Source organism: Nycticebus coucang, chromosome 20, assembly GCF_027406575.1.
Source record: "Nycticebus coucang isolate mNycCou1 chromosome 20, mNycCou1.pri, whole genome shotgun sequence".
In the NCBI taxonomy this organism is placed as follows: Eukaryota; Metazoa; Chordata; class Mammalia; order Primates; family Lorisidae; genus Nycticebus; species Nycticebus coucang.
Genome location: NC_069799.1, coordinates 9844698 through 9868830, shown reverse-complemented (window position 1 = coordinate 9868830; position 24133 = coordinate 9844698). Strand labels below are relative to the sequence as shown.

Genomic DNA, 24133 nt, shown 5'->3' with positions numbered 1-24133 from the left:
CTCCAGCATATAGGATGGGCACCCTACTCCTTTGAGACACAGGCACCACCCTGAAGTTCCTTTCTGCATGTCTCTTCTAATTCCCTCCCTTAAGAGATATGGTTCTGGCAAGATGGTGGCCGAGTAACAGCTTCCTTGCATCTGGGCACCGTGAGTCTGGGGAGATAGGACACCAGGCATCTCTGGCTGGTGGGATCGGCCTATCATCACCCTTGCAAGAGACTTCTGGATCCCAAGAGGAGGACTAAAACAGTGGAAAAGTGGCAAGTGGTCGCATGTGTTCAATCTGTCTAAACCCGCCCACGACTGTAAGTTCAGAAGCAGCACGACTGCAAACCAGAAAGGCCTTACCTGCGAACTGTTTTGGTGTCTTTGGACTTGGCACTCAGTTGAACTGCCTTGGGGAGAGCCTGAGTGGGAGTGCGGAGAACTTTGGCGGTTGTCTAGGGCCCCAGTCTGAGCCGCTGAGACAGATGGAGCTAATAGTGATTGGCTGTGGGTCACAGGGAGCCATTGTGAGCCATCTGCCCCGGCAAGCTCCGCCCTCAGGGTCACAGAGCTAGAATTGGGTGGGAGCTGGTAACCCAGCAACCAAGTAGCCTAAGGGCGGGGTCTGAGCCGCCTTGCAGCCCTAATCCTCAGGGGCAGAGTGAGACCAGTTTTGGCACACTGGGTAAGTGGATAGCCACTTCAGCAGTGATTCCAGCGACAAGCACTTTCCTGGGAAAGCTTCTGCTCAGCAAGTGAACAAGTTCAAAGTGCCTTTTAAGTGGGCTGAAGAGAGATTTAGGGTGTCTACCTGCTGGAGTTTGAGAAATCAGCAGCCTCCAGTCATATCAGAACTGTGATTAACATCTCATACCCCAGAAGAACACGTGTTACCCAGACAATATTCAAAAACATACACATACTGCTTTGTGTTTGGTTGTGTGTTTTGTTTTTTTTTTTGCTTTGGTTGTTTTTTTAGTTTATTTTGATGTTGCTGATGTTGTTTTGTTTTTTAGTTCAACCTTTTCCATAAAGATCCTATTTCTTTCTCAATTTTTCTAGTTTAATTATAATTTTCCATTGCTGCCTTTTTCAATAATTAGAACTTCATTTTTGCTAGTGTTTCTACTGCTATTATTTGGTTTTCCACCCAATTTTATGCTGTAAAGTTTTCTGTTTGTTTGTTTTGGTTTGATTTATAGCATTTTTGTCTTTCCTCTCTACTTGGCGGAGGTGGGGTACTGTGTCTGATCAGGTTAGCAAAGAGATGCTGACCTCAAGGGAACCACCCAACTGGGCGCCCCCAGAAGGTGGGGTTTTTTTAAGGTTGTGTCAAAGTACCCTACTGTACACCTATATTGCTCTGTCTCCCTCTTTCTGTGCCTCTATTCTTTTTGTCAATATTCCTTTTACCCATCCCCTCTCCTTTCTCTATTTTTCTTTTTTTTTCTTATTACTTGGTCCTCCTTTCGTTCATCCCTTTTTTGCTCTTCAACCTTCTAACCCTTCTGGTCCTGTAACCCTTAGTCCACAGGCAAGAGAACTTAAAGAGCAAGAGGAAGTGAAAGGAAAATTAGGGCAAGGAAACAGATAAAAGGAATCACTCATGAGGAAGAATAAGCAGAAAACTCCAGGCAACATGAAGAACCAGTCCAGAACAACCCCGCCAAGGAACCATGAGGTAGCTACTGCAGATGATTCCATCTATAAAGAAATGTTAGGAATGACAGAAAGGGAATTTAGAATACACATGTTGAAAACAATGAAACAAATGATGGAAACAATGAAGGAAAGTGCTAATAAAGTGGAAAATAACCAAAAGGAAATCCAAAAACAGAATCAAATAAGATATGAATGGTATGAAGTATATAAAAAGGATATAGCAGAGCTGAAGGAACTGAAACAGTCAATTAGGGAACTTAAAGATGCAATGGAAAGTATCAGCAACAGGTTAGACCATGCAGAAGAAAGAATTTCAGAGGTAGAAAACAAAGTTCTTGAGATAACTCAGATAGTAAAAGAGGCAGAAAAGAAGAGAGAGAAAGCAGAACTTTCACTGTCAGAATTATGGGACTTTATGAAGCATTCCAACATATGAGTTATAGGAATCCCAGAAGGGGAAGAAGAATGCCCCAGACGAATAGAAGCCATACTAGAGAATATTATAAAAGAAAATTTCCCAAATATCACCAAAGATTCTGACACACTGCTTTCAGAGGGCTATCGGACCCCAGGTCGCCTCAACTCTAACCGAGTTTCTCCAAGATCATTGTGATGAACCTGTCCTAAGTCAAGACAAAAGAAAAGATTCTACAAGCTGCCCGGAGTAAGTGCCAGTTGACGTACAGGGGCAAATCCATCAGAGTGAACGCAGACTTCTCTAATGAAATTTCCAAGCAAGAAGACAATGGTCATCTAGCTTTAATCTACTTAAACAGAACAATTTCCAGCCCAGAATTCTGTACCCTGCTAAGCTAAGCTTCAAAATTCATGGAGAAATCAAATCATTTACGGATATACAAACATTGAGGAAATTCACCACAAGACCAGCTCTACAGGAAATACTTCAAACTGTTCTGCACACTGACCACCACAGTGGATCAGTAGCAAAGTAACAACTCAGAAATTAAAGGACAGAACCTAACCTCCACACTGACGAAAAAGATAAAACTAAGCAATGGACTCTCACCAAATAAGACGAATAGAATACTACAACACTTATCAATTATCTCAATAAATGTTAATGGCTTGAATTCCCCACTGAAGAGACATAGATTGGCTGACTGGATTAAAAAACACAAGCCATCCATTTGCTGTCTGCAAGAAACACACCTGGCTTCAAAAGACAAAGCTCCGAGTCAAGGGTTGGAAGACAATTTTTCAGGCAAATGGAATTCAGAAGAAAAGAGGAGTTGCAATCTTATTTTCAGATACATATGGATTTAAAGGAACTAAAGTCAAAAAAGACAAAGATGGTCACTTTATATTTGTCAAGGGAAAAATACAACAAGAAGACATTTCAATTATAAAAATTTATGTACCCAATTTAAATGCTCCCAGATTCTTGAAACAGACCTTACTCAGTCTGAGCAATATGATATCTGATAATACCATAATAACAGGGGATTTTAACACTCCTCTTAGAGAGCTGGACATATCCTCTAAACAGAAATCAAACAAAGATATAAGAGATTTAAATGAGACCATAGAACAACTGTTGCTTGATAGACGCATATAGAACACTCCATCCCAAAGATAAAGAATATACATTCTTCTCATCACCCCATGGAACATTCTCCAAAATTCATCATATCCTGGGACATAAAACAAATATCAACAAAATCAAAAGAATTGAAATTTTACCTTGTATCTTCTCAGACCATAAGGCACTAAAGGTGGAACTCAACTCTAACAAAAATGCTCGACTCCACCTAAAGGCATGGAAATTAAACAATCTTCTGTTGAATAATGGATGGATGCAGGAAGAAATAAAACAGTAAATCATTAACTTCCTTGAGCATAACAACAATGAAGACACAAACTACCAAAACCTGTTGGATACTGCAAAAGCAGTTTTGAGAGGAAAATTCATCGGTTTAGATGCCTACATTCGAAAAACAGAAAGAGAGCACATCAACAATCTCACAAGAGACCTTATGGAATTGGAAAAAGAAGAACAATCTAAGCCTAAACTCAGTAGAAGAAAAGAAATATCCAAAATCAAGGTTTCTGGGCTGCGGCGACTGCTGGGGTCCAGCGGCCGGGCTCTAGCTGTGTCCAGGGGATCAGGTGGGCGGGCGGGAGCAGCTTGTCCCCGGGAAAGGAGCGAATTGACAGATGTGCGGTAGGAGGTCCCTGGTCGGCCTCATCTTCTGTACCTGCTATCTGGCTTCTTACCTCACGAACAAGGTGGCAGACATTCATCGGTGGACTTTTGCTTCATGTGTCATGGAAGCTGGGCTGGGTGGAGATCAACAGCAGTTCAAGATCTAATGTTTTGACGTGGCTTCCTGCTTCGGTGCTGTTTGTGGGTATAATCTATGCTGGATCCAGAGCCTTGTCCAGACTGGCCATTCCTGTGTTTCTCACTTTGCATAATGTAGCTGAAGTTATCATCTGTGGCTACCAGAAGTGTTTTCGGAAGGAGAAGACATCTCCTGTAAAGATCTGTAGCGCCCTCTTCCTGCTGGCCGCGGCAGGGTGCCTTCCCTTCAATGACTCCCAGTTTGATCCAGATGGATATTTTTGGGCTGTAATTCACTTCTTCTGTGTAGGAGCTTATAAAATACTACAGAAGTTCCAGAAACCCAGTGCACTAAGTGACATTGACCAGCAGTATTTAAACTATATATTCAGCGTGGCGCTCCTGGCATTTGCATCTCATCCCACAGGTGATCTCTTCAGTGTCCTGGACTTCCCGTTCCTGTATTTCTACAGATTCCATGGCAGCTGCTGTGCCAGTGGATTTTTAGGATTCTTTCTCATGTTCAGTATAGTGAAGCTAAAAAGCCTTCTGGCCCCAGGACAGTGTGCAGCCTGGATTTTCGTTGCTAAGCTGAGACTTCAAGCCAGAGTAGAAGTTGCAATAGGATCGAACAGAAACCAGCTGAAAACAAGACAGAACCACTTTGCTCCACCACACCAGACAGGGCCCCAGTTTCTCAGGCCACAACACTGTACGGGCCCTCGATAAAACCCCAGGGGAAAAACCAAAGGGAGTAAACCATGGGGCGGAATCAGCGGAAAAACTCTGGTAACATGAATAACCAGAATAGATCAACCCCGCCAAGAAAAGATACGGCAGATGTGATTGAAGATCCCATTCATAAACAACTGGCTGAGATGTCAGAAGTCGAATTCAGAATTTGGTTTGCAGACAAGATTAATAAAATGGAATTAGGAATTCGAGGAGAAATTCAAAAACTGTCTCAAGAATTTAACGAATTTAAAGACAAAACCACCAAAGACTTAGACACACTGAAACAAGAACTTACAGCCCTCAAAGATATGAAAAATACAGTAGAATCCCTCAGTAACAGAATGGAGCAAGCAGAAGAAAGGATTTCTGACATTGAAGATAAAGTCTTCGAACGCTCCCAATCTCTCAAAGAGGAAGAGAAATGGAGAGCAAAAACGGATCACTCACTCAGAGAGCTCTCAGATAATTCGAAAAAAAATAACATAAGAGTTATAGGAATTTCGGAGACTGATGAAGTGGCAGCCAAGGGCACAGAGGCACTTCTACATGAAATTATGAAAGAAAATTTTCCAGACATGCCTAGAGAATCTGAAATTCAGATAGCAGACAGCTTCAGAACCCCAGCACGATTCAACCCCAATAAGCCATCTCCCAGACATATCATAATTAGCTTCACTAAAGTTAACATGAAAGAGAAGATTCTCAAAGCAGCCCAGCGAAAGAAAACTATAACGTACAAAGGTAAGAATATTAGAATAACTGCAGATCTCTCTGCTGAAACTTTTCAAGCAAGAAGAGGCTGGTCATCAACTTTTAATCTCCTAAAACAAAAAAACTTTCAACCCAGGATCTTGTATCCAGCTAAGCTGAGTTTCATCTATGATGGAGAAATTAAATACTTCAATGACATTCATATGTTGAAAAAATTTGCCATAAGTAAACCAGCTCTTCAGGATGTTCTCAGACCTATCCTCCACAATGACCAACCCAATCCTATACCACAAAAGTAAACTCAATCAGAAACTTCGGATCAAACTCCAACTCCCACACTGGCGAAAGGATTAAAAATGTCCACTGGACCTTTGAAAAACTCGATACCCAAAATTCCACCAGACTTATCCTTACTCTCCATCAATGTGAATGGCTTAAACTGTCCTCTAAAGAGGCATAGGTTAGCTGACTGGATACAAAAACTTAAGCCAGATATTTGTTGCATACAAGAGTCACATCTCAACTTAAAAGACAAATACAGACTCAGGGTGAAAGGATGGTCATCCATATTTCAGGCAAATGGTAATCAGAAAAAAGCAGGTGTTGCAATTTTATTTGCAGATACAGTAGGCTTTAAACCATCAAAAGTAAGGAAGGACAAGAATGGTCACTTCATATTTGTTAAGGGTAATACTCAATATGACGAGATCTCAATTATTAATATCTATGCACCCAACCAGAATGCACCTCAATTTATAAGAGAAACTCTAACAGACATGAGTAACTTGATTTCCTCCAGCTCCATAATCGTTGGAGATTTCAACACTCCCTTGGCAGTGTTGGATCGATCCTCCAGAAAGAAGCTGAGCAAAGAAATCTTAGATTTAAACCTAACCATCCAATATTTAGATTTAGCAGACATCTACAGAACATTTCATCCCAACAAAACTGAATACACATACTTCTCATCAGCCCACGGAACTTACTCCAAAATTGATCACATTTTAGGTCACAAGTCTAACCTCAGTAAATTTAAAGGAATAGAAATTATTCCATGCATCTTCTCGGACCATCATGGAATAAAACTTGAATTGAGTAACAACAGGAATCTGCATACCCATACAAAAACATGGAAGTTAAATAACCTTATGCTGAATGATAGCTGGGTCAGAGATGAGATTAAGAAAGAAATCACCAATTTTTTGGAACAAAATGACAATGAAGACACAAGCTATCAGAACCTCTGGGACACTGCAAAGGCAGTTCTAAGAGGGAAATTTATAGCACTGCAAGCCTTCCTCAAGAGAACGGAAAGAGAGGAAGTTAACAACTTAATGGGACATCTCACGCAACTGGAAAAGGAAGAACATTCCAACCCCAAACCCAGTAGAAGAAAAGAAATAACCAAAATTAGAGCAGAATTAAATGAAATTGAAAACAAAAGAATAATACAACAGATCAATAAATCAAAAAGCTGGTTTTTTGAAAAGGTCAATAAAATAGATAAACCTCTGGCCAACCTAATCAGGAAAAAAAGAGTAAAATCTCTAATATCATCAATCAGAAACAACAAAGACAAAATAACCACAGACTCATCAGAAATCCAAAAAATCCTTAATGAATATTACAAGAAACTTTATTCTCAGAAATATGAAAATCTGAAGGAAATAGACCGATACTTGGAAGCACGCCACCTTCCAAGACTTAACCAGAATCAAGTGGAAATGTTGAACAGACCCATATCAAGTTCAGAAATAGCATCAACTATACAAAACCTCCCTAAAAAGAAAAGCCCGGGACCAGATGGTTTCACGTCAGAATTCTACCAAACCTTTAAAGAGGAATTAGTACCTATATTACTCAACCTGTTCCAAAATGTAGAAAAAGAAGGAAGACTACCCAACACGTTCTATGACGCAAATATCACCCTGATCCCCAAACCAGGAAAAGACCCAACAAGAAAAGAAAATTATAGACCAATATCACTAATGAATATAGATGCAAAAATATTCAACAAGATCCTAACAAACAGAATCCAGCAACACATCAAACAAATTATACATCATGACCAAGTTGGTTTTATCCCAGGGTCTCAAGGCTGGTTCAATATACGTAAATCTATAAATGTAATTCAGCACATAAACAAATTAAAAAACAAAGACCATATGATTCTCTCAATTGATGCAGAAAAAGCTTTTGATAATATCCAGCATCCCTTCATGACCAGAACACTCAAGAAAATTGGTCTAGAAGGGACTTTTCTTAAACTGATAGAGGCTATCTACAGCAAACCCACAGCCAATATCATATTGAATGGAGTTAAATTGGAATCATTTCCACTCAGATCAGGAACCAGACAAGGCTGCCCATTGTCTCCATTGCTTTTCAACATTGTAATGGAAGTTTTAGCCACCACAATTAGGGAAGAAAAGGCGATCAAGGGTATCCATATAGGGTCAGAAGAGATCAAACTCTCGCTCTTCGCAGATGATATGATTGTGTATCTGGAAAACACTAGGGACTCTACTACAAAACTCCTAGAAGTGATCAAGGAATACAGCAGCGTCTCAGGTTACAAAATCAACATTCATAAATCGGTAGCCTTTATATACACCAACAACAGTCAAATTGAAAAAGCAGTTAAGGACTCTATCCCATTCACAGTAGTGCCAAAGAAGATGAAATATTTGGGAATTTACCTAACAAAAGACGTGAAAGATCTCTATAAAGAGAACTATGAAACTCTAAGAAAAGAAATAGCTGAAAATGTTAACAAATGGAAAAACATACCATGCTCATGGCTAGGAAGAATCAACATTATCAAAATGTCCATACTACCCAAAGCAATATATAATTTCAACGCACTCCCTATTAAAGCTCCACTGTCATATTTTAAAGATCTTGAAAAAACATTACTTCGTTTTATATGGAATCAGAAAAAACCTCGAATAGCCAAGACATTACTCAGAAATAAAAACAAAACAGGAGGAATCACACTACCAGACCTCAGACTTTACTACAAATCGATAGTGATCAAAACAGCATGGTATTGGCACAAAAACAGAGAAGTAGATATCTGGAATAGAATAGAGAACCAAGAGATGAATCCAGCTACTTACCGCTATTTGATTTTTGACAAGCCAATTAAAAATGTTCAGTGGGGAAAAGATTCCCTATTTAACAAATGGTGCTGGGTGAACTGGCTGGCAACCTGCAGAAGACTGAAATTGGACCCACACCTTTCACCATTAACTAAGATAGACTCTCATTGGATTAAAGATTTAAACTTAAGACATGAAACTATAAAAATACTAGAGGAGAATGCAGGGAAAACCCTTGAAGAAATTGGTCTGGGTGAGTATTTCATGAGGAGAACCCCCCGGGCAATTGAAGCAGCTTCAAAAATACACTACTGGGACTTGATCAAACTAAAAAGCTTCTGCACAGCTAAGAACACAGTAAGCAGAGCAAGCAGACAGCCCTCAGAATGGGAGAAGATATTTGCAGGGTATAACTCTGACAAAGGTTTAATAACCAGAATCCACAGAGAACTCAAACGCATCAGCAAGAAAAAAACAAGGGATCCCATCGCAGGCTGGGCAAGGGATTTGAAGAGAAACTTCTCTGAAGAAGACAGGCGCACGGCCTTCAGACATATCAAAAAATGCTCATCATCTTTAATCATCAGAGAAATGCAAATCAAAACTACTTTGAGATATCATCTAACTCCAATGAGACTAGCCTATATCACAAAATCTCTAGACCAGAGATGTTGGCGTGGATGCGGAGAAAAGGGAACACTTCTGCACTGCTGGTGGGAATGCAAATTAATACACTCCTTTTGGAAAGATATATGGAGAACACTCAGAGATCTAAAAATAGATCTGCCATTCAATCCTGTAATTCCTCTGCTGGGCATATACCCAGAAGACCAAAAATCACAACATAACAAAGATATTTGTACCAGATTGTTTATTGCAGCCCAATTCATAATTGCTAAGTCATGGAAAAAGCCGAAGTGCCCATCGATCCACGAATGGATTAATAAATTGTGGTATATGTATACCATGGAATACTATGCAGCCTTAAAGAAAGATGGAGACTTTACCTCTTTCATGTTTACATGGATAGAGCTGGAACATATTCTTCTTAGTAAAGTATCCCAAGAATGGAAGAAAAAATACCCAATGTACACAGCCCTACTATGAAACTAATTTGGGACTCCCACATGAAAGCTATAACCCAGCTACAACTTAACAACAGGGGGAAGTGGGAAAGGGGGAGGTGGGTAGAGGGAGGGGAATCGGTGGGATCACACCTGTGGTGCATATTACAGGGGTATTTGCGAAACTTGGTAAATGTAGAATATAAATGTTTTGGCACAGTAACTGAGATAAAGCCGGAAAGGCTATGTTAACCACTGTGATAAAAAAGTGTCAAATGGTTTATGAAGTGAGTGTATGATGCCCCATGATCATATCATTGTATACAGTTATGATTTAATAAAAAAATTAAAAAAAAAAAGAAATATCCAAAATCAAATCAGAGATCAATGAAATTGAAAACAAAAGAATCATTCAGAAAATTAATGAAACAAGGAGTTGGTTTTTTGAAGAAATAAATAAAATAGATAAACCATTGGCCAGACTAACGAGGAATAGAAAAGTAAAATCTCTAGTAACCTCAATCAGAAATGATAAAGGGGAAATAACAACTGATCCTACAGAGATACAAGAGATCATCTCTGAATACTACCAGAAACTCTATGCCCAGAAATTTGACAATGTGAAGGAAATGGATCAATATTTGGAATCACATCCTCTCCCGAGACTCAGCCAGGAAGAAATAGAGCTCCTGAACAGACCGATTTCAAGCACTGAGATCAAAGAAACAATAAAAAAACTTTTTTTTTTTTAATTTAATTTTTTTTTGTTTTTGTTGGGGATTCATTGAGGGTACAATAAGCCAGGTTACACTGATTGCAATTGTTAGGTAAAGTCCCTCTTCCAATCATGTCTTGCCCCCATAAAGTGTGACACACACCAAGGCCCCACCCACCTCTCTCCTTCCCTCTTTCTGTTCCCCCCCCATAACCATAATTGTCATTAATTGTCCTCATATGAAAATTGAGTACATAGGATTCATTCTTCTCCATTCTTGTGATACTTTACTAAGAATAATGTCTTCCACGTCCATCCAGGTTAATACAATGGATGTAAAGTCTCCATTGTTTTTAATGGCTGAATAGTATTCCATGGTATACTGAATGTTCATCATTTCTATATATTAGAGAAATGCAAATCAAAACATCCCTGAGATATCATCTAACCCCAGTGAGAGTGGTCCACATCACAAAATCTCAAAACTGCAGATGTAGCGTGGATGTGGAGAGAAGGAATAAAAAATCTTCCAACCAAAAAATGCCCTGGTCCAGATGGCTTCACTCCAGAATTCTATCAAACCTTCAAGGAAGAGCTTATGCCTATACTGCAGAAATTATTCCAAAAAATTGAGGAAGAAGGAATCTTCCCCAAAACATTCTATGAAGCAAACATCACCCTGATACCAAAACCAGGAAAAGACCCAAACAAAAAGGAGAATTTCAGACCAATCTCACTCATGAATATAGATGCAAAAATTCTCAACAAAATCCTAGCCAATAGATTACAGCTTATCATCAAAAAAGTCATTCATCATGATCAAGTAGGCTTCATCCCAGGGATGCAAGGCTGGTTTAACATACGCAAGTCCATAAACGTTATCCACCATATTAACAGAGGCAAAAATAAAGATCACGTGATCCTCTCAATAGATGCAGAAAAAGCATAGGATATAATCCAGCATCCTTTTCTAATTAGAACACTGAAGAATACAGGCATAGGTGGCACATTTCTTTTTTTTTTTTTGTAGAGACAGAGTCTCACTATTTATGGCTCTTGGTAGAGTGCCATGGCATCACACAGCTCACAGCAACCTCCAACTCCTGGGCTTAAGTGATTCTCTTGCCTCAGCCTCCCTAGTAGCTGGGACTACAGGCACCCACCACAACACCCAGCTATTTTTTGTTTGCAGTTTGGCCAGGGCCAGGTTTGAACCCGTCACCGTTGGTATATGGGGCCGGTGCCTTACCGACTGAGCCAGAGGCGCCACCCAGGTGGCACATTTCTAAAAATGATTGAAGCTATCTATGACAAACCCACAGCCAATATTTTACTGAATGGAGTAAAACTCAAAGCTTTTCCTCTTAGAACTGGAACCAGACAAGGTTGTCCTCTGTCACCTTTACTATTCAAAATAGTGCTGGAAGTTCTAGCCAATACAATTAGGCAAGACAAGGAAATAAAGGGAATCCAAATGGGAGCAGAGGAGGTCAAACTCTCCCTCTTCGCTGACGACATGATCTTATACTTAGAGAACCCCAAAGACTCAACCACAAGACTCCTAGAAGTCATCAAAAATACAGTAATGTTTCAGGATATAAAATCAATGTCCACAAGTCAGTAGCCTTTGTATACACCAATAACAGTCAAGATGAGAAGCTAATTAAGGACACAACTCCCTTCACCATAGTTTCAAAGAAAATGAAATACCTAGGAATATACCTAATGAAGCAGGTGAAGGACCTCTATAAAGAAAACTATGAAATCCTCAGAAAGGAAATAGTAGAGGATATTAAGAAATGGAAGAACATACCATGCTCATGTATGGGAAGAATCAACATTGTTAAAATGTCTATACTTCCCAAAGCAATCTACCTATTCAATGCCATTCCTATCAAAATACCAGCATCGTACTTTCAAGATGTGGCAAAAATGATTCTGCATTTTGTATGGAACCAGAAAAAACCCCATATAGCTAAGGCAGTTCTTAGTAATAAAACTAAAGCTGGGGGCATCAGCATACCAGATTTTAGTCTGTACTACAAAGCCATAGTGCTCAAGACAGCATGGTACTGGCACAAAAACAGAGACATAGACACTTGGAATCAAATTGAAAACCAAGAAATGAAGCTAACATCTTACAGCCACGTAATCTTTGATAAACCAAACAAGAACATACCTTGGGGGAAAGACTCCCTATTCAATAAATGGTGTTGGGAGAACTGGATGTCTACATGTAAAAGACTGAAACTGGACTCACTCCTTTCCCCACTCACAAAAATTGATTCAAGATGGATAAAGGACTTAAATTTAAGGTATGAAACAATAAAATTCCTCCAAGAAAGCATAGGAAAAACACTGGAAGATATTGGCCTGGGGAAAGACTTCATGAAGAAGACTGCCATGGCAATTGCAACAACAAAAATAAACAAATGGGACTTCATTAAACTGAAAAGCTTCTGTACAGCTAAGGAGACAATAACCAAAGCAAAGAGACAACCTACACAATGGGAAAGGATATTTGCATATTTGCAATCAGACAAAAGCTTGATAACTAGGGTCTATAGAGAACTCAAATTAATCCACATGAAAAAATCCAACAATCCCATATATCAATGGGCAAGAGACATGAATAGAACTTTCTCTAAAGATGACAGACGAATGGCTAACAAACACATGAAAAAATGTTCATCATCTCTATATATTAGAGAAATGCAAATCAAAACAACCCTGAGATATCATCTAACCCCAGTGAGAATGGCCCACGTCACGAAATCTCAAAACTGCAGATGCTGGCGTGGATGTGGAGAGAAGGGAACACTTTTACACTGCTGGTGGGACTGCAAACTAGTACAACCTTTCTGGAAGGAAATATGGAGAAACCTCAAAGCACTCAAGCTAGACCTCCCATTTGATCCTGCAATCCCATTACTGGGCATCTACCCAGAAGGAAAAAAATCCTTTTATCATAAGGACACTTGTACTAGACTGTTTATTGCAGCTCAATTTACAATTGCCAAAATGTAGAAACAGCCTAAATGCCCACCAACCCAGGAATGGATTAACAAGCTGTGGTATATGTATACCATGGAATACTATTCAGCCATTAAAAAAAATGGAGACTTTACATCCTTCGTATTAACCTGGATGGACGTGGAAGACATTATTCTTAGTAAAGCATCACAAGAATGGAGAAGCATGAATCCTATGTACTCAATTTTGATATGACGACAATTAATGACGATTAAGGTTATGGGGGGGAAGCAGAAAGAGGGACGGAGGGAGGAGGTGGGGCCTTGGTGTGTGTCACACTTTATGTGGGCAAGACATGATTGCAAGAGGGACTTTACCTAACAATTGCAATCAGTGTAACCTGGCTTATTGTACCCTCAATGAATCCCCAACAATAAAAAAACAAAAAGAGAGATATGGTTCTGAAATATTGAAGGGAAAATAGACAACAACTCTCTTAGCTACTTCCTGTTATCAAAAAGCGGCATTTTCCTACCTTTTCTACCATCCTCAGGTTCACTACTCTAAAGGGGTTTTGGAGGTCAGAAGTTTCTGGCCACTTGGTCAATACATTCTGTTAGATAATTGCCCCAGAGAAAGCCCCTTCTTGACTGACTAACCAAGATTAGCTGTCTCACTCTTAAAGTTACAGCTACCCACTGAAAATTTCAAACTTATGACCTGCCGTTAATGGCTCTTGCCACCAAAGTAGTAACTCCTTATTGGCTATTCTACCATCCCATCACCATTCTAAGACTCCCCTAACCGAACCTATATAGCTTGCTCTCTCCCTCTCTCTCTACTCCTCTCTCCTTCCCCTCCTCTCTCACCTTCTCTTCACTTCTCTCCTTCTCTCTTCTCTTCTCTTCTCTTCTCTTCTCTTCTCTTCTCTTCTCTTCTCTTCTCTTCTCTTCTCTTCTCTTCTCTTCCCTCCTCTGCTCTCCTCTCCTCTCCTCTCTCTCTCTCTCTTCTTTTCTCTCCTCCTTGGTGCTGCTCTGCAGCATCCCTCCCTCGCCAATAAAAACCTTTCCTACAAGCCTTGGTGGTCTGTGAGATCTCTGCTGGTCGAGTGCCCCCCTTTCAGGTTCCATAGTATTTGCTGGAATCATTGTCTACCATCATCTTAATGTGGAACTGTTGGAGTCTGGAAGACATAACTGGGGTCTAATGTGGAATCCAGGGGATGCAGATGTCATCTGAGAGTCTTTTTCCTAGGGTTTTTGTACCAGAAAAAACTTGACGTTTTTTCCTTCCCAGGTTTTGCTGCACCAGAAAAGATGTTTGTGTCAGGGCTCCTGTTTCCCTGAACCCAGTTGATCAGGTTTGATTATTAGGCTGAACTAGAAAGTTCAACCAAGGCATGGTAGTAATTGAAAGCAAAAATGAATGGGAACAGAAAATAAAACTGGAGCGGGACAAGCTGTAGAGGAATGGACACTCTACTTGCAAAGGACAGTTACTGATTCTTATCACATTAAAAGGAAACGCTGAGAACAGGGCAGTCTCCTGGCAAGCCTAGAGACATTTTGTGACTTGGGGGCAATCCCCCAAGTAACTCAGTGTTCCAGAATGAGATAAGATCGGTCACTCACTAGTAAGCATGTGTTAAACGTGGATGCTTAGTACTTCTTCATGAGGGTTGTGGGGAAAGAACACATGAGGAGAGCACATGGCAATCGTTATGCATGCAGCCCTCGTATGTAATTACCTTAACTCTCCACACCGGTTGTATATGTAATTATCTTAATTCCCACACCTGTTGTGTATAACCTTAATAAATAGCTGTTGTGGAGGGGACTCTGGGCTACCCTGCACTTAAGGTTAGCCCGCCTCCCGCAAGCTTGTACTTCTAATCTGTGTCACACCGGGTTCCTTCCTGCTGCGACTGAGACAAGGGCCTTAGGGGTCATGAAAACAAGCAGCATGAATAGCGAGCAAAAGTAACATATACAAGTCTCAGTATAACAGAAACATTTCGTTTAAGAAGAATAAAGGGAAAGTTTAGATCACTTCCAAAGAAAGTTGGAAGTGGGTCCCTCTCATGATGGAGAGAAGGTGAGAGAGAACAAGGAGAATGTTCTTTAACTCCATCCAGGAAAACAGAAGAGAGATAAAATCTCCAGGTTTTTAATGACTGAATAGTAATGTGATGCCTCCGTATTTGTTTACATTTCTTAAAATTGTATTGGGTATTCAGTTTTTTTTTCTGGTTCCATATGAAACAAAGTACTATTTTTTTCAAGTTCTTCAAAGTTTGATCTTGGTGCTTTGATGGAGACTGCATTAAATCTGTAGATTGCTTTGGGCATTATGGACATTTAACAATGTTGATTATTCCCAGCCATGACCAATGGTATGTTCTTCCATTTGTTTTTGTTTGTTTGTTTGTGACAGAGTCTCACTTTGTTGCTCTTGGTAGAGTGCTGTGGTGTCATAGCTCACAGCAACCTCAATCTCTTGGGTTTAAACAATTCTCTTGCCTCAGCCTCCCAAGTAGCTGAGACTATAGGTACCCGCCACAATACCTGGCTATTTTTAGAGGTGGGGGTCTCACTCTAGCTCAGGCTGTTCTCAAACCCATGAGTTCAAGCAGTCCACCCACTTTGGCCTCTCAGAGTGCTAGAATTATAGGCGTGAGCCACCAACACTTGGTCCTGTTCTTCCATTTGTTAATATCTCCTGCTATTTCTTTTCTCAGGGTATCACAGTCCTCTTTATATAGATTCTTTATGTGCTTTGTTAGGTAAATTCCCAGGTATTTCATTTTCTTTGAATCTACTGTGAAGGGTATTGTGTCTTTGATTTGATTTTCAGCTTGACTATTGGTGTATATGAAAGCTACTGATTTATGCACATTGATTTTTTTTTGAGACAGAGTTTCACTTTGTTGCCCTCAGTAGAGTGCCATGGCATTACAGCTCACAGCTCACAGAAACTTTAAACTCTTGGGGCTTAAGTGATTCTCTTACCTCAGTCTCCCAAGTAGCTGGGACTACAGGCACCCGCCACAATGTCCAACTGTTTTTTTTTTTGTTGTTGTTGTTTGTTTGTTTGCTTTGGTTGTAGTTGTCATCATTGTTTGGCAGGCCCAGGCTGGATTTGAACCCACCAGCTCCGGTGTATGTGGCTTGCGCCCTGGCCACTGAGCTACAGGCACCAAGCCATATGCACGTTGATTTTACATCCTAAGATGTTACTGTGTTCTTTTTTTGTTTCAGGTTCATTGAATGTACAAAGAATTAGGTTACACTGATTGCATTTGTTAGGTAAAGACTCTCTTATAATTGCATTCTGCCCCCAAGAGATGTGCCATACACCGTGACACCCCCATACCTATCCTTCTCTCCTTCTACACCTCTCCCTGCTCCCTCATTCTCCTGCCCTCCACTTTGAATTGATTTGAGTTTTTCTCTTATGAGGGTATGTATTAGATCATCTACTGGCTTCATATTAGGGTAGGAGTCTCATGGTTGTATCCCTGGAGTTTTCTAACTATAAGAGCATATCATCAGGAGATTGAAAGTTTGACCTCCTCTGTTCCTTTTGGATATATTTGATATCCTTTTGCCTGATTGTATTGGATAGGACTTCAGCACTATGTTTAAGTCTGAACATGTTTAATAGTGGACATCCTTGTCAAGTTCCAGTTCTACATGGAAATGCTTTCAGTTTTTACTCCATTCAGTATGATATTGGCTATAGGGTTTATTGTAGATGGCTTCTACCAGTTTAAGAAATGTCCCTTCTATGCCTATTTTCTTGGGTCCTTGTCAGAAAAGGATGCTGAATTTTGTCAAATACTTTTTCTGTGTCTATTGTGAGGATCATATGGTGTTTGTTTTTGCTTCTATTTATGTCGTGAATTGCATTTATGGATTTGCATACGTTGAACTAATCTTCCATCCCCAGAGTAAAGCTCACCTGATTATGATGTATAATTTGTTTAATGTGTAGCTACATTCTATTTGCTAGGATTTTGCTGAGTATTTTTGCATTGATATTCATTAATGACATTGGTCTGTAGTTTTCCTTGTTTGTTGTGTCCTTTCCTGGTTTTGGTATCAGGGTGATATTTGATTCATAAATAAGGAGTTAGGAAGAGTTCCTTTCTTCTCAGTGTTTTGGAATAGATTCTGCGACATATATACAAGCTCTTCTTTGAGGGTTTGTTAGAATTCTGGTGAAAAATCATCTGGTCCAGGACTTAGTTTTATTGAGAGTTTTTTTTTTTTTTATTGTTGCAGTTTCAGTGCGTGATACTGGCCTTTCAAGAGTTCTGTTTCTTCCTGGTTAAGTCTAGGGAGCTAGTGTGATTCCAGTTATTGGTCCATTTCCTCCATATTTTCAAATTTCTGGGCATAGAGTTTTGGGGGGTTTTTTTGTTTGTTTGTTTGTTTTGTTACATTTTATTTCATTTGGTAGTAATCAGTGATGATCTTTTATATCTCTGTGATATCTGTTGTTTTCGCATTTTGTGTTTCTGACTGAGGTTATTAGAGATCTTTGTTTTCCGTTTCTAATTAATCTGGTCAAAGGTTTATTGATTTTATTTATCTTTTCAAAGAACCAACTTGCTGTTCTGTTAATCTTCTGTATGGTTCTTTTGTTCTTGATTTCATTTAATTCTGAACTCATTTTGGTTATTTTTTTTTCTTCTGCTAAGTTTGGGATTGGATTGCTCTTCCTTTTCCAGTTCCTTGATATGATTTATTAGGCTGTTGATTCACACTCTTTCTATTTTTTGGATGTAGACATTTAGGGTGATAAATTTCCCTCTTAGGATGGCTTTTTCAGTATCCCACAGGTTTTGATAGCACCCGGTTTTATTGTCATTTTGTTTTAAGAATCTAACAATTTCCTTTTTTATCTCCTCCTTGACCCAGATGTTATTTGGTAAAATGTTTAGTTTCCATGACTTTGTGTGCAGATGGTTTTTGTTGGAGTTGAGTTCCACCTTTTATTTCATTGTGGTCTGAAAAGATACAAGATATAATTTCTATTCTTTTTTGTTGTTGTTGTTGCAGTTTTTGGCCAGGGCCAGGTGTGAACCCACCACCTCCAGTATATGGGGCTGGCGCTCTACTCCTTGAGCCACAGGCACTGCCCTAATTTCTATTCTTTTAAATTCATTGAGATTTGATTTGTGATCTAGGATATGGTAAATTTTGGAGAATGATCTATCAGCTGACATGAAGAATGTACACTCAATATTATTGGGGCAGTATGTTCTGAATATGTTAAGCCTGTTTGTTCATATTTAAATCCATTGTTTCCTTGTTTAGCTTTTGCTTGGATAACCTGCTCACTTCTGTCAGCAGAGTGTTGAAATTCCCAGTTCTCATGCTGTTTTATAGTAACACATTGTTCTGACTGGTTAGGGTTCATTTTATACACGTGGGAACATTTAGGTTGGGTGCATAAATATTTAGAATTGACATGTCTTCTTATTGTATTGTCCCTTGACCAGTATACAGTATCTATCTTTGTTTTTTCTACTTCTGTTGCTTTAAATCCAATTGTATTGGCAAATAAGATTACAACACCTGCTTTCTTCTGATTTCCATTTGCCTAAAGTATTGTTTTCTAGCCCCTCACCCTTAGTCATTTTTTGTCCTTGGAGGTGAGATGTGTTTCCTAAAGACAGTATATACATGGGGTGTGTGTGTGTGTGTGTGTGTGTGTGTGTGTGTGTGTGTGTGTGTGTGTGTGTGTGTGTGTTTTAATCCAGTTAGCCAGACTGTGCCTCCTCAGTGGGGAATTTAGGCCATTCACATTTATTGAGAGAATTGATAAATATCACAGGGCTCTATTCATCTTCTTTTGGGGACATTTTTGCCTACTTTTATCACAGGCTGTTCTGGAAGCTAGACTTTGTCCTCTGGTTTCTGGGTGTCTTTACTTCACTGGTGGTCCATTGTGATGGTCTGTGTATAGTATGGGTCTGAATACTTCCTGTAGAGCTGGGCTTATAGTGGCAAATTTCCTCAATGTTTTCTTGTCAGTAAAAGATTTGATTTTTCTATTGAATATAAAACTGAGGTTAACAGGATGCAGAATCTAGTTGTTTTGTTTGAGAAGACTGAATACAGGTGAGAACTCTCTTCTGGCTTGCAAAATTTCTGCTAAAAATCCATTGTCAACTTAATGTTTTTGCTTTTGTTGGTAAGCTTCTGCTTATTCCTGGATGCTTGCGGAATTTTCTGTTTTGTTTTGAATTTGGCCAGGTTAATTACAATGTGTCAAAGAGAAGCTCTGTGTGAATTGAAATGACCTGGGGTTCAATATCAATCTACAAGGGCTGTGTCTGAATGTTTGGTGATGCTTAGAAAATTTTTGGTTATGATATCCTCCAGGAGGGCTTCCAGGCCTTTGGGACTCTGTTTTTCTCCTTTGGGGGTAGAGAGGATATTATTTTATAATTCACAATATCTGACCCCATCTGTAGACAGATCAACAATTCAGCCTTTACGAATTATTTCAACTTTCATGTGTATGTGAATGTTTCATCTGGTTGTCATTGCCTATACATTACTTTTACAATATTTCAGCTAACTGCAACTGTTTTCTGCATATGCAATATTTGTAGTAAATTTTCAGAATACAAATTCAATACATTAATCTCAGTGAATTTTAAATTGCTACCAATAAGGTATAGAAAATAATTTTCATAAGATAACATAGTCTATTAAAACTAATTTTCTTGGAGTCCTAAGATATGTCTAATAAATGGTATAAAATGATAGTCCTTTATTAAGTTCCATGAAATTTATAATCATGTTTATTTTGTTTGTTAGTGAACTGAAGAAAATATACTTCTAAAATCTGAAGAGCTCACAAAAGTCTAAATATAGCCACAATGTTTTACAAAATGCTCCTGGGAAGCCTTATAGAATGAATGTTCATGTACCCCTCTGACATCAAATTTAATTAGAATTTAATTAAAATTCTAATACCAATGTGATGGTATTAAGAGGCAACATTTCAGGCATGGCCGGAAAGGCAGCCGCCCCCTCGCCCATCACCCAACGCACGTTCGTGGGGAACCTGGTGCTAAGCCATCGTAGATGACCTGCTTCTGGGTCAGGGTTCCATACGTAGCAGAGCAGCTCCCTTGCTGCGATTTATTGAAAGTCAGCCATCGACACAAGGGTTTGTTAAAAGAAAAAAGAAATTAAAAAAGAAGATTTTTTTTATTTATTTTTATTTTTTTTTCCCATTTTTTTTTTTATTAAATCATAACTGTATACAATGATATGATTATGGGGCATCATACACTCACTTAAATAAAAAAAATAAAATAAAATAAAAAGAGGTGACATTTCTGGCTTGGTGACTGTAGCACAATCGTTACAGCGCCAGCTACATACCCCTAGAGTGGTGGGTTCAAACCCAGCCCGGGCCAGTGAAACAACAATGACAACTGCAGCAATAACAACAACAAAAAAAGGTTGACATTTCTGAGAGGTAATTAGTATTATATGAGACCATGAGAAAGTTCTATGAATGGAATTAGTGTCCTTATGAGATGATGTCACTTTTAGATAACAGAAATACCATGTAATTATTAATATTATTTTATTTTAATAAACCATGTAGTAAAAGTATAACAAGATATTGTCATGGTTGTCCTATGTGATTTAGCATTACTTTGCCAAGTCCAGATAATAGGAAACAGAACAGACTTAACCACTGTAACAAATTCTCCAATCTTAAATTTGGATAAATTTTGTAATTCACCAATTTATCTACCATACATTTTAAATAAAAAATATATTAATTTTCCACAGTGAAAATGGAAGAGATACTTTATTATTTTCCCCTGGTACAATTTTTGAGTAAAATCTTTGAAATTCCATTTGAAATAATCTCCCCCCATCCCCCAAAAGAAACCTCATTTGGTCCTCAGAATCTTTCTATACATGTTCAGGGAATGTAATAATGAAAATCTGAATTTTTAACAAATAAAATATAAAACTAATATTTACTTTTGAAATCCACTTCTTTCTTACCTCTTTGAAATTCATCTTATCTTTTAAGTCTGTTGATAAAATACATTTTTATAAATATAAATATAAAATATATTTTATATTAAATATAAAAATAAATTTATATTTAATGGAAGACTGAGCCTCAAATAAGAAAACAAAAATTTTTAAGGTGGCAAACACAGGGAGAGGCAGGACTGGCTGGAATACAGACACATCTAACTCCAGTGTCAAAAGGGTCAGCAGGGTGGGAACATCCTCCCACCCCTATTCTGCTCAGTGAGGTGCTCGGTGACTACCCTACGAGGAGACACTGCACTGTGCCTAAAGTGCATTTTTGCATTATTCATTTTTGCAACACCTTGTTAGAATGGGGTTTCCTTGTCCTTTTAGAAAGTTGGTTTTTTTTTCCCACTTTACAAGTGAGAAAATCCAGAGGGCAAGACTCATTTCTGCCTTTCCCCCTCAATACTAGCATCCAATTGGCTGAACACCAGCGAGTCTCCAAATAAGGGAATCCGGTGAAGAGGGAATAATACCTTAACAAGCAAAGAGGTTAGCTTTTTTAGGTGAAGGGATAACAGACTCTGGATCTGTGGGAAGCCTGTCCCAGCACAGGTGGTTTCATCCAGTTCCACCCAGCCTCCCTACCTTCTCAGGACACCAACTAGGCATTCTAAGGATTCCCAGCTTCTGAGTTGTCCAAAAGTCCTCCCTATGGCTTGCATGGTCTCTGCAGTTTACAGAGGCTGTAGTGGAGCAACCTGGGGCCTCTGGAGCCCGAAGAGAACTAGCCACGGAGTTCTCCTGTAGCAGTAGAACCGTCAGGCAGAGAGACAAAGGTACCGCCGTATTGGAGAAGACCACTCCCCTCTCTGGCTACACATCTGATAGGACAGTTTCCGCCTTAGCTGCTGGAGCCACACACACCCAGGCCCTGAGGGGGCAGCAGATGTAATCGGTCTCAGGGCTAAAGAGGGCCAGGATGACAGGTACTCAAATGCAGTGCTTTCTTAGGCTGGGTTTTCTCTCTGCTCTGGAATCTGATTCCACTCAGAGTAGCATTTGCATTTATATTATTCACAAATGGAAACAGTGGCAATTGTTTTAAAATTTCACAGTTTATAACAATCTGACCTCTAGATTTTTTTTTTTTTTTTTGAGACAAAGTCTCACTATGTCATTCTTGGTAGAGTGCTGTGATGTCACAGCTCACATCAGCCTCAAATTCTTTGGGCTTAGAGATTCTCTTGTCTCAGCCTCCCAAGTAGCTGGGACTACAAGCACCTGGCACAATGCTTAGCTATTTTTTGGTTGAAGTTGTCATTGTTGTTTGGCAGGCCCAGGCTGGATTCGAACCTGCCAGCTCCCGTGTATGTGGCTGGCACCCTGGCCACTGAGCTACAGGTGTTGAGCCTGGCCTCTAGTCTTTGAGGAGGCAGCCCTAGCTATGAAAAGAGAGGCAATCCTCTAAGGCAGCAATATACAAAGATATAGAATGTGAGCTCCGTGTGTCATTTAAATTTTTGTAGCAGCCACATGAAAGAAAATAAAAAGGTAAAATTGATTGTATTAATTCATTTAAATTTTTGTAGCAGCCACATGAAAGAAAATAAAAAGGTAAAATTGATTGTATTAATTCATTTAACCCAATATATCCCAACTATTATCATTTAAATATGTAAAAATGGAAAAAATACTGAAGGATTTTTTTCCATATGTTGTTTTTTCTAATTTCACATTAATATGAGGGCACAAATTTGTAGGCTATACTGTTCTCTATTCTAAGGTAAATTTAAGTTGAAGAAGAGCCCCTCACCTGGGGGGTTGTGATGAACAGCCTCACATTGTGCACATTAGGTGAGATCCCACCAATTGCCTTTACTCCTCCCACCGATCACCCTCCTTCCTTCTCCATCCCCTATTATTAGACTATATTTCTATTTTACCATTCATATGGGAATGTAGTTTTTGCCATATTGATTTCAAAAATAGTATTGAGTACATGGGAATTTGTTTTCCACACTCGAGATACTTTATTACGAAGAATGTGTTTCAAGTCCATCCAGGATAATAGAAAAGATGTAAAATCTTCATATTTTTAATGGCTGAATGGTATTCCATGTTAATTCATTCATAGGTTGATGGGCATTTGGGTTGCTTCCATGACTTGGCAATTGTCAATTGAGCTGCAATAAACATTCTGGTGCAAATGTCTTTGTGGTAAACATGAATTTTGTTCTTCTGGGTAGATGCCTAGTAATGGAATTGCAGAATCAAATGGAAGGTCAAATTTTAGTTCTTTAATAATTTTCCATACTTCTTTTCATAAAGGTTGTATTAGTTTTCAATCCTACCAGTGTAGAAGTGTTCCTTTCTCTCCACACCCACACCAGCCTCTGCAGATTTGGGACTTTGTGAGGTGGGCTAATCTTCCTGGAGTTAGGCGATATTTCAGAGTGGTTTGGATTGATTTCTCAGATGATTACAGACGATGAGCATTGTTTCATATTTGTTTGACCATTCATCTGTCTTCAAGAAGTTTCTGTTCAAGTCTTTTGATCATTTATAAATGGATTTGTTTGCTCTTTTCTCTTCTTTCTCTTTCTTTCTTTTTCTTTTTTTCTTTTTTTTTTTTTGAGACTGAGTCTTACTTTGTTGCCCTCAGTAGAGTGCTGTGGTGTCACAGGTCACAGCAACCTCAATCTCTTAAGCTGAAGCTATTCTCTTGCCTCAGCCACCTGAGTAGCTGGGACTACAGGTGCCTGCCACAATGCCCAGCTATTTTTAGAGATGAGGTCTCGCTCTGGGTCAGGCTGGTCTCAAACTTGTGAGCTCAGGCAATCCACCTGCCTCAG

At 39.2% G+C, this 24133-nt stretch overlaps 1 protein-coding gene across 1 annotated transcript; it reads left to right on the top strand.

The window, feature by feature from the left end:
- The first annotated feature begins 98 nt into the window (after nucleotides 1-98).
- LOC128573132 (transmembrane protein 241-like) lies at nucleotides 99-22233 on the top strand. Its single transcript, XM_053573315.1, has 3 exons — nucleotides 99-123; nucleotides 3714-4561; nucleotides 22015-22233. Exons 1-3 carry the CDS (start codon nucleotides 99-101, stop codon nucleotides 22231-22233), a joined length of 1092 nt encoding a protein of 363 aa, XP_053429290.1.
- Nucleotides 22234-24133: the final 1900 nt, after the last annotated feature.

Bases quoted from the DNA above. Each gene is read 5' to 3' on its own strand.
- LOC128573132 (XM_053573315.1), top strand. From the start codon at position 99: ATGGTTCTGGCAAGATGGTGGCCGA. The intron at 124-3,713 runs GTAACAGCTTCC...TCCAAAATCAAG, and splicing joins TCTGGCAAGATGGTGGCCGA to GTTTCTGGGCTGCGGCGACT. The intron at 4,562-22,014 runs GTAGAAGTTGCA...TGGTCTCTGCAG, and splicing joins AGCTGAGACTTCAAGCCAGA to TTTACAGAGGCTGTAGTGGA.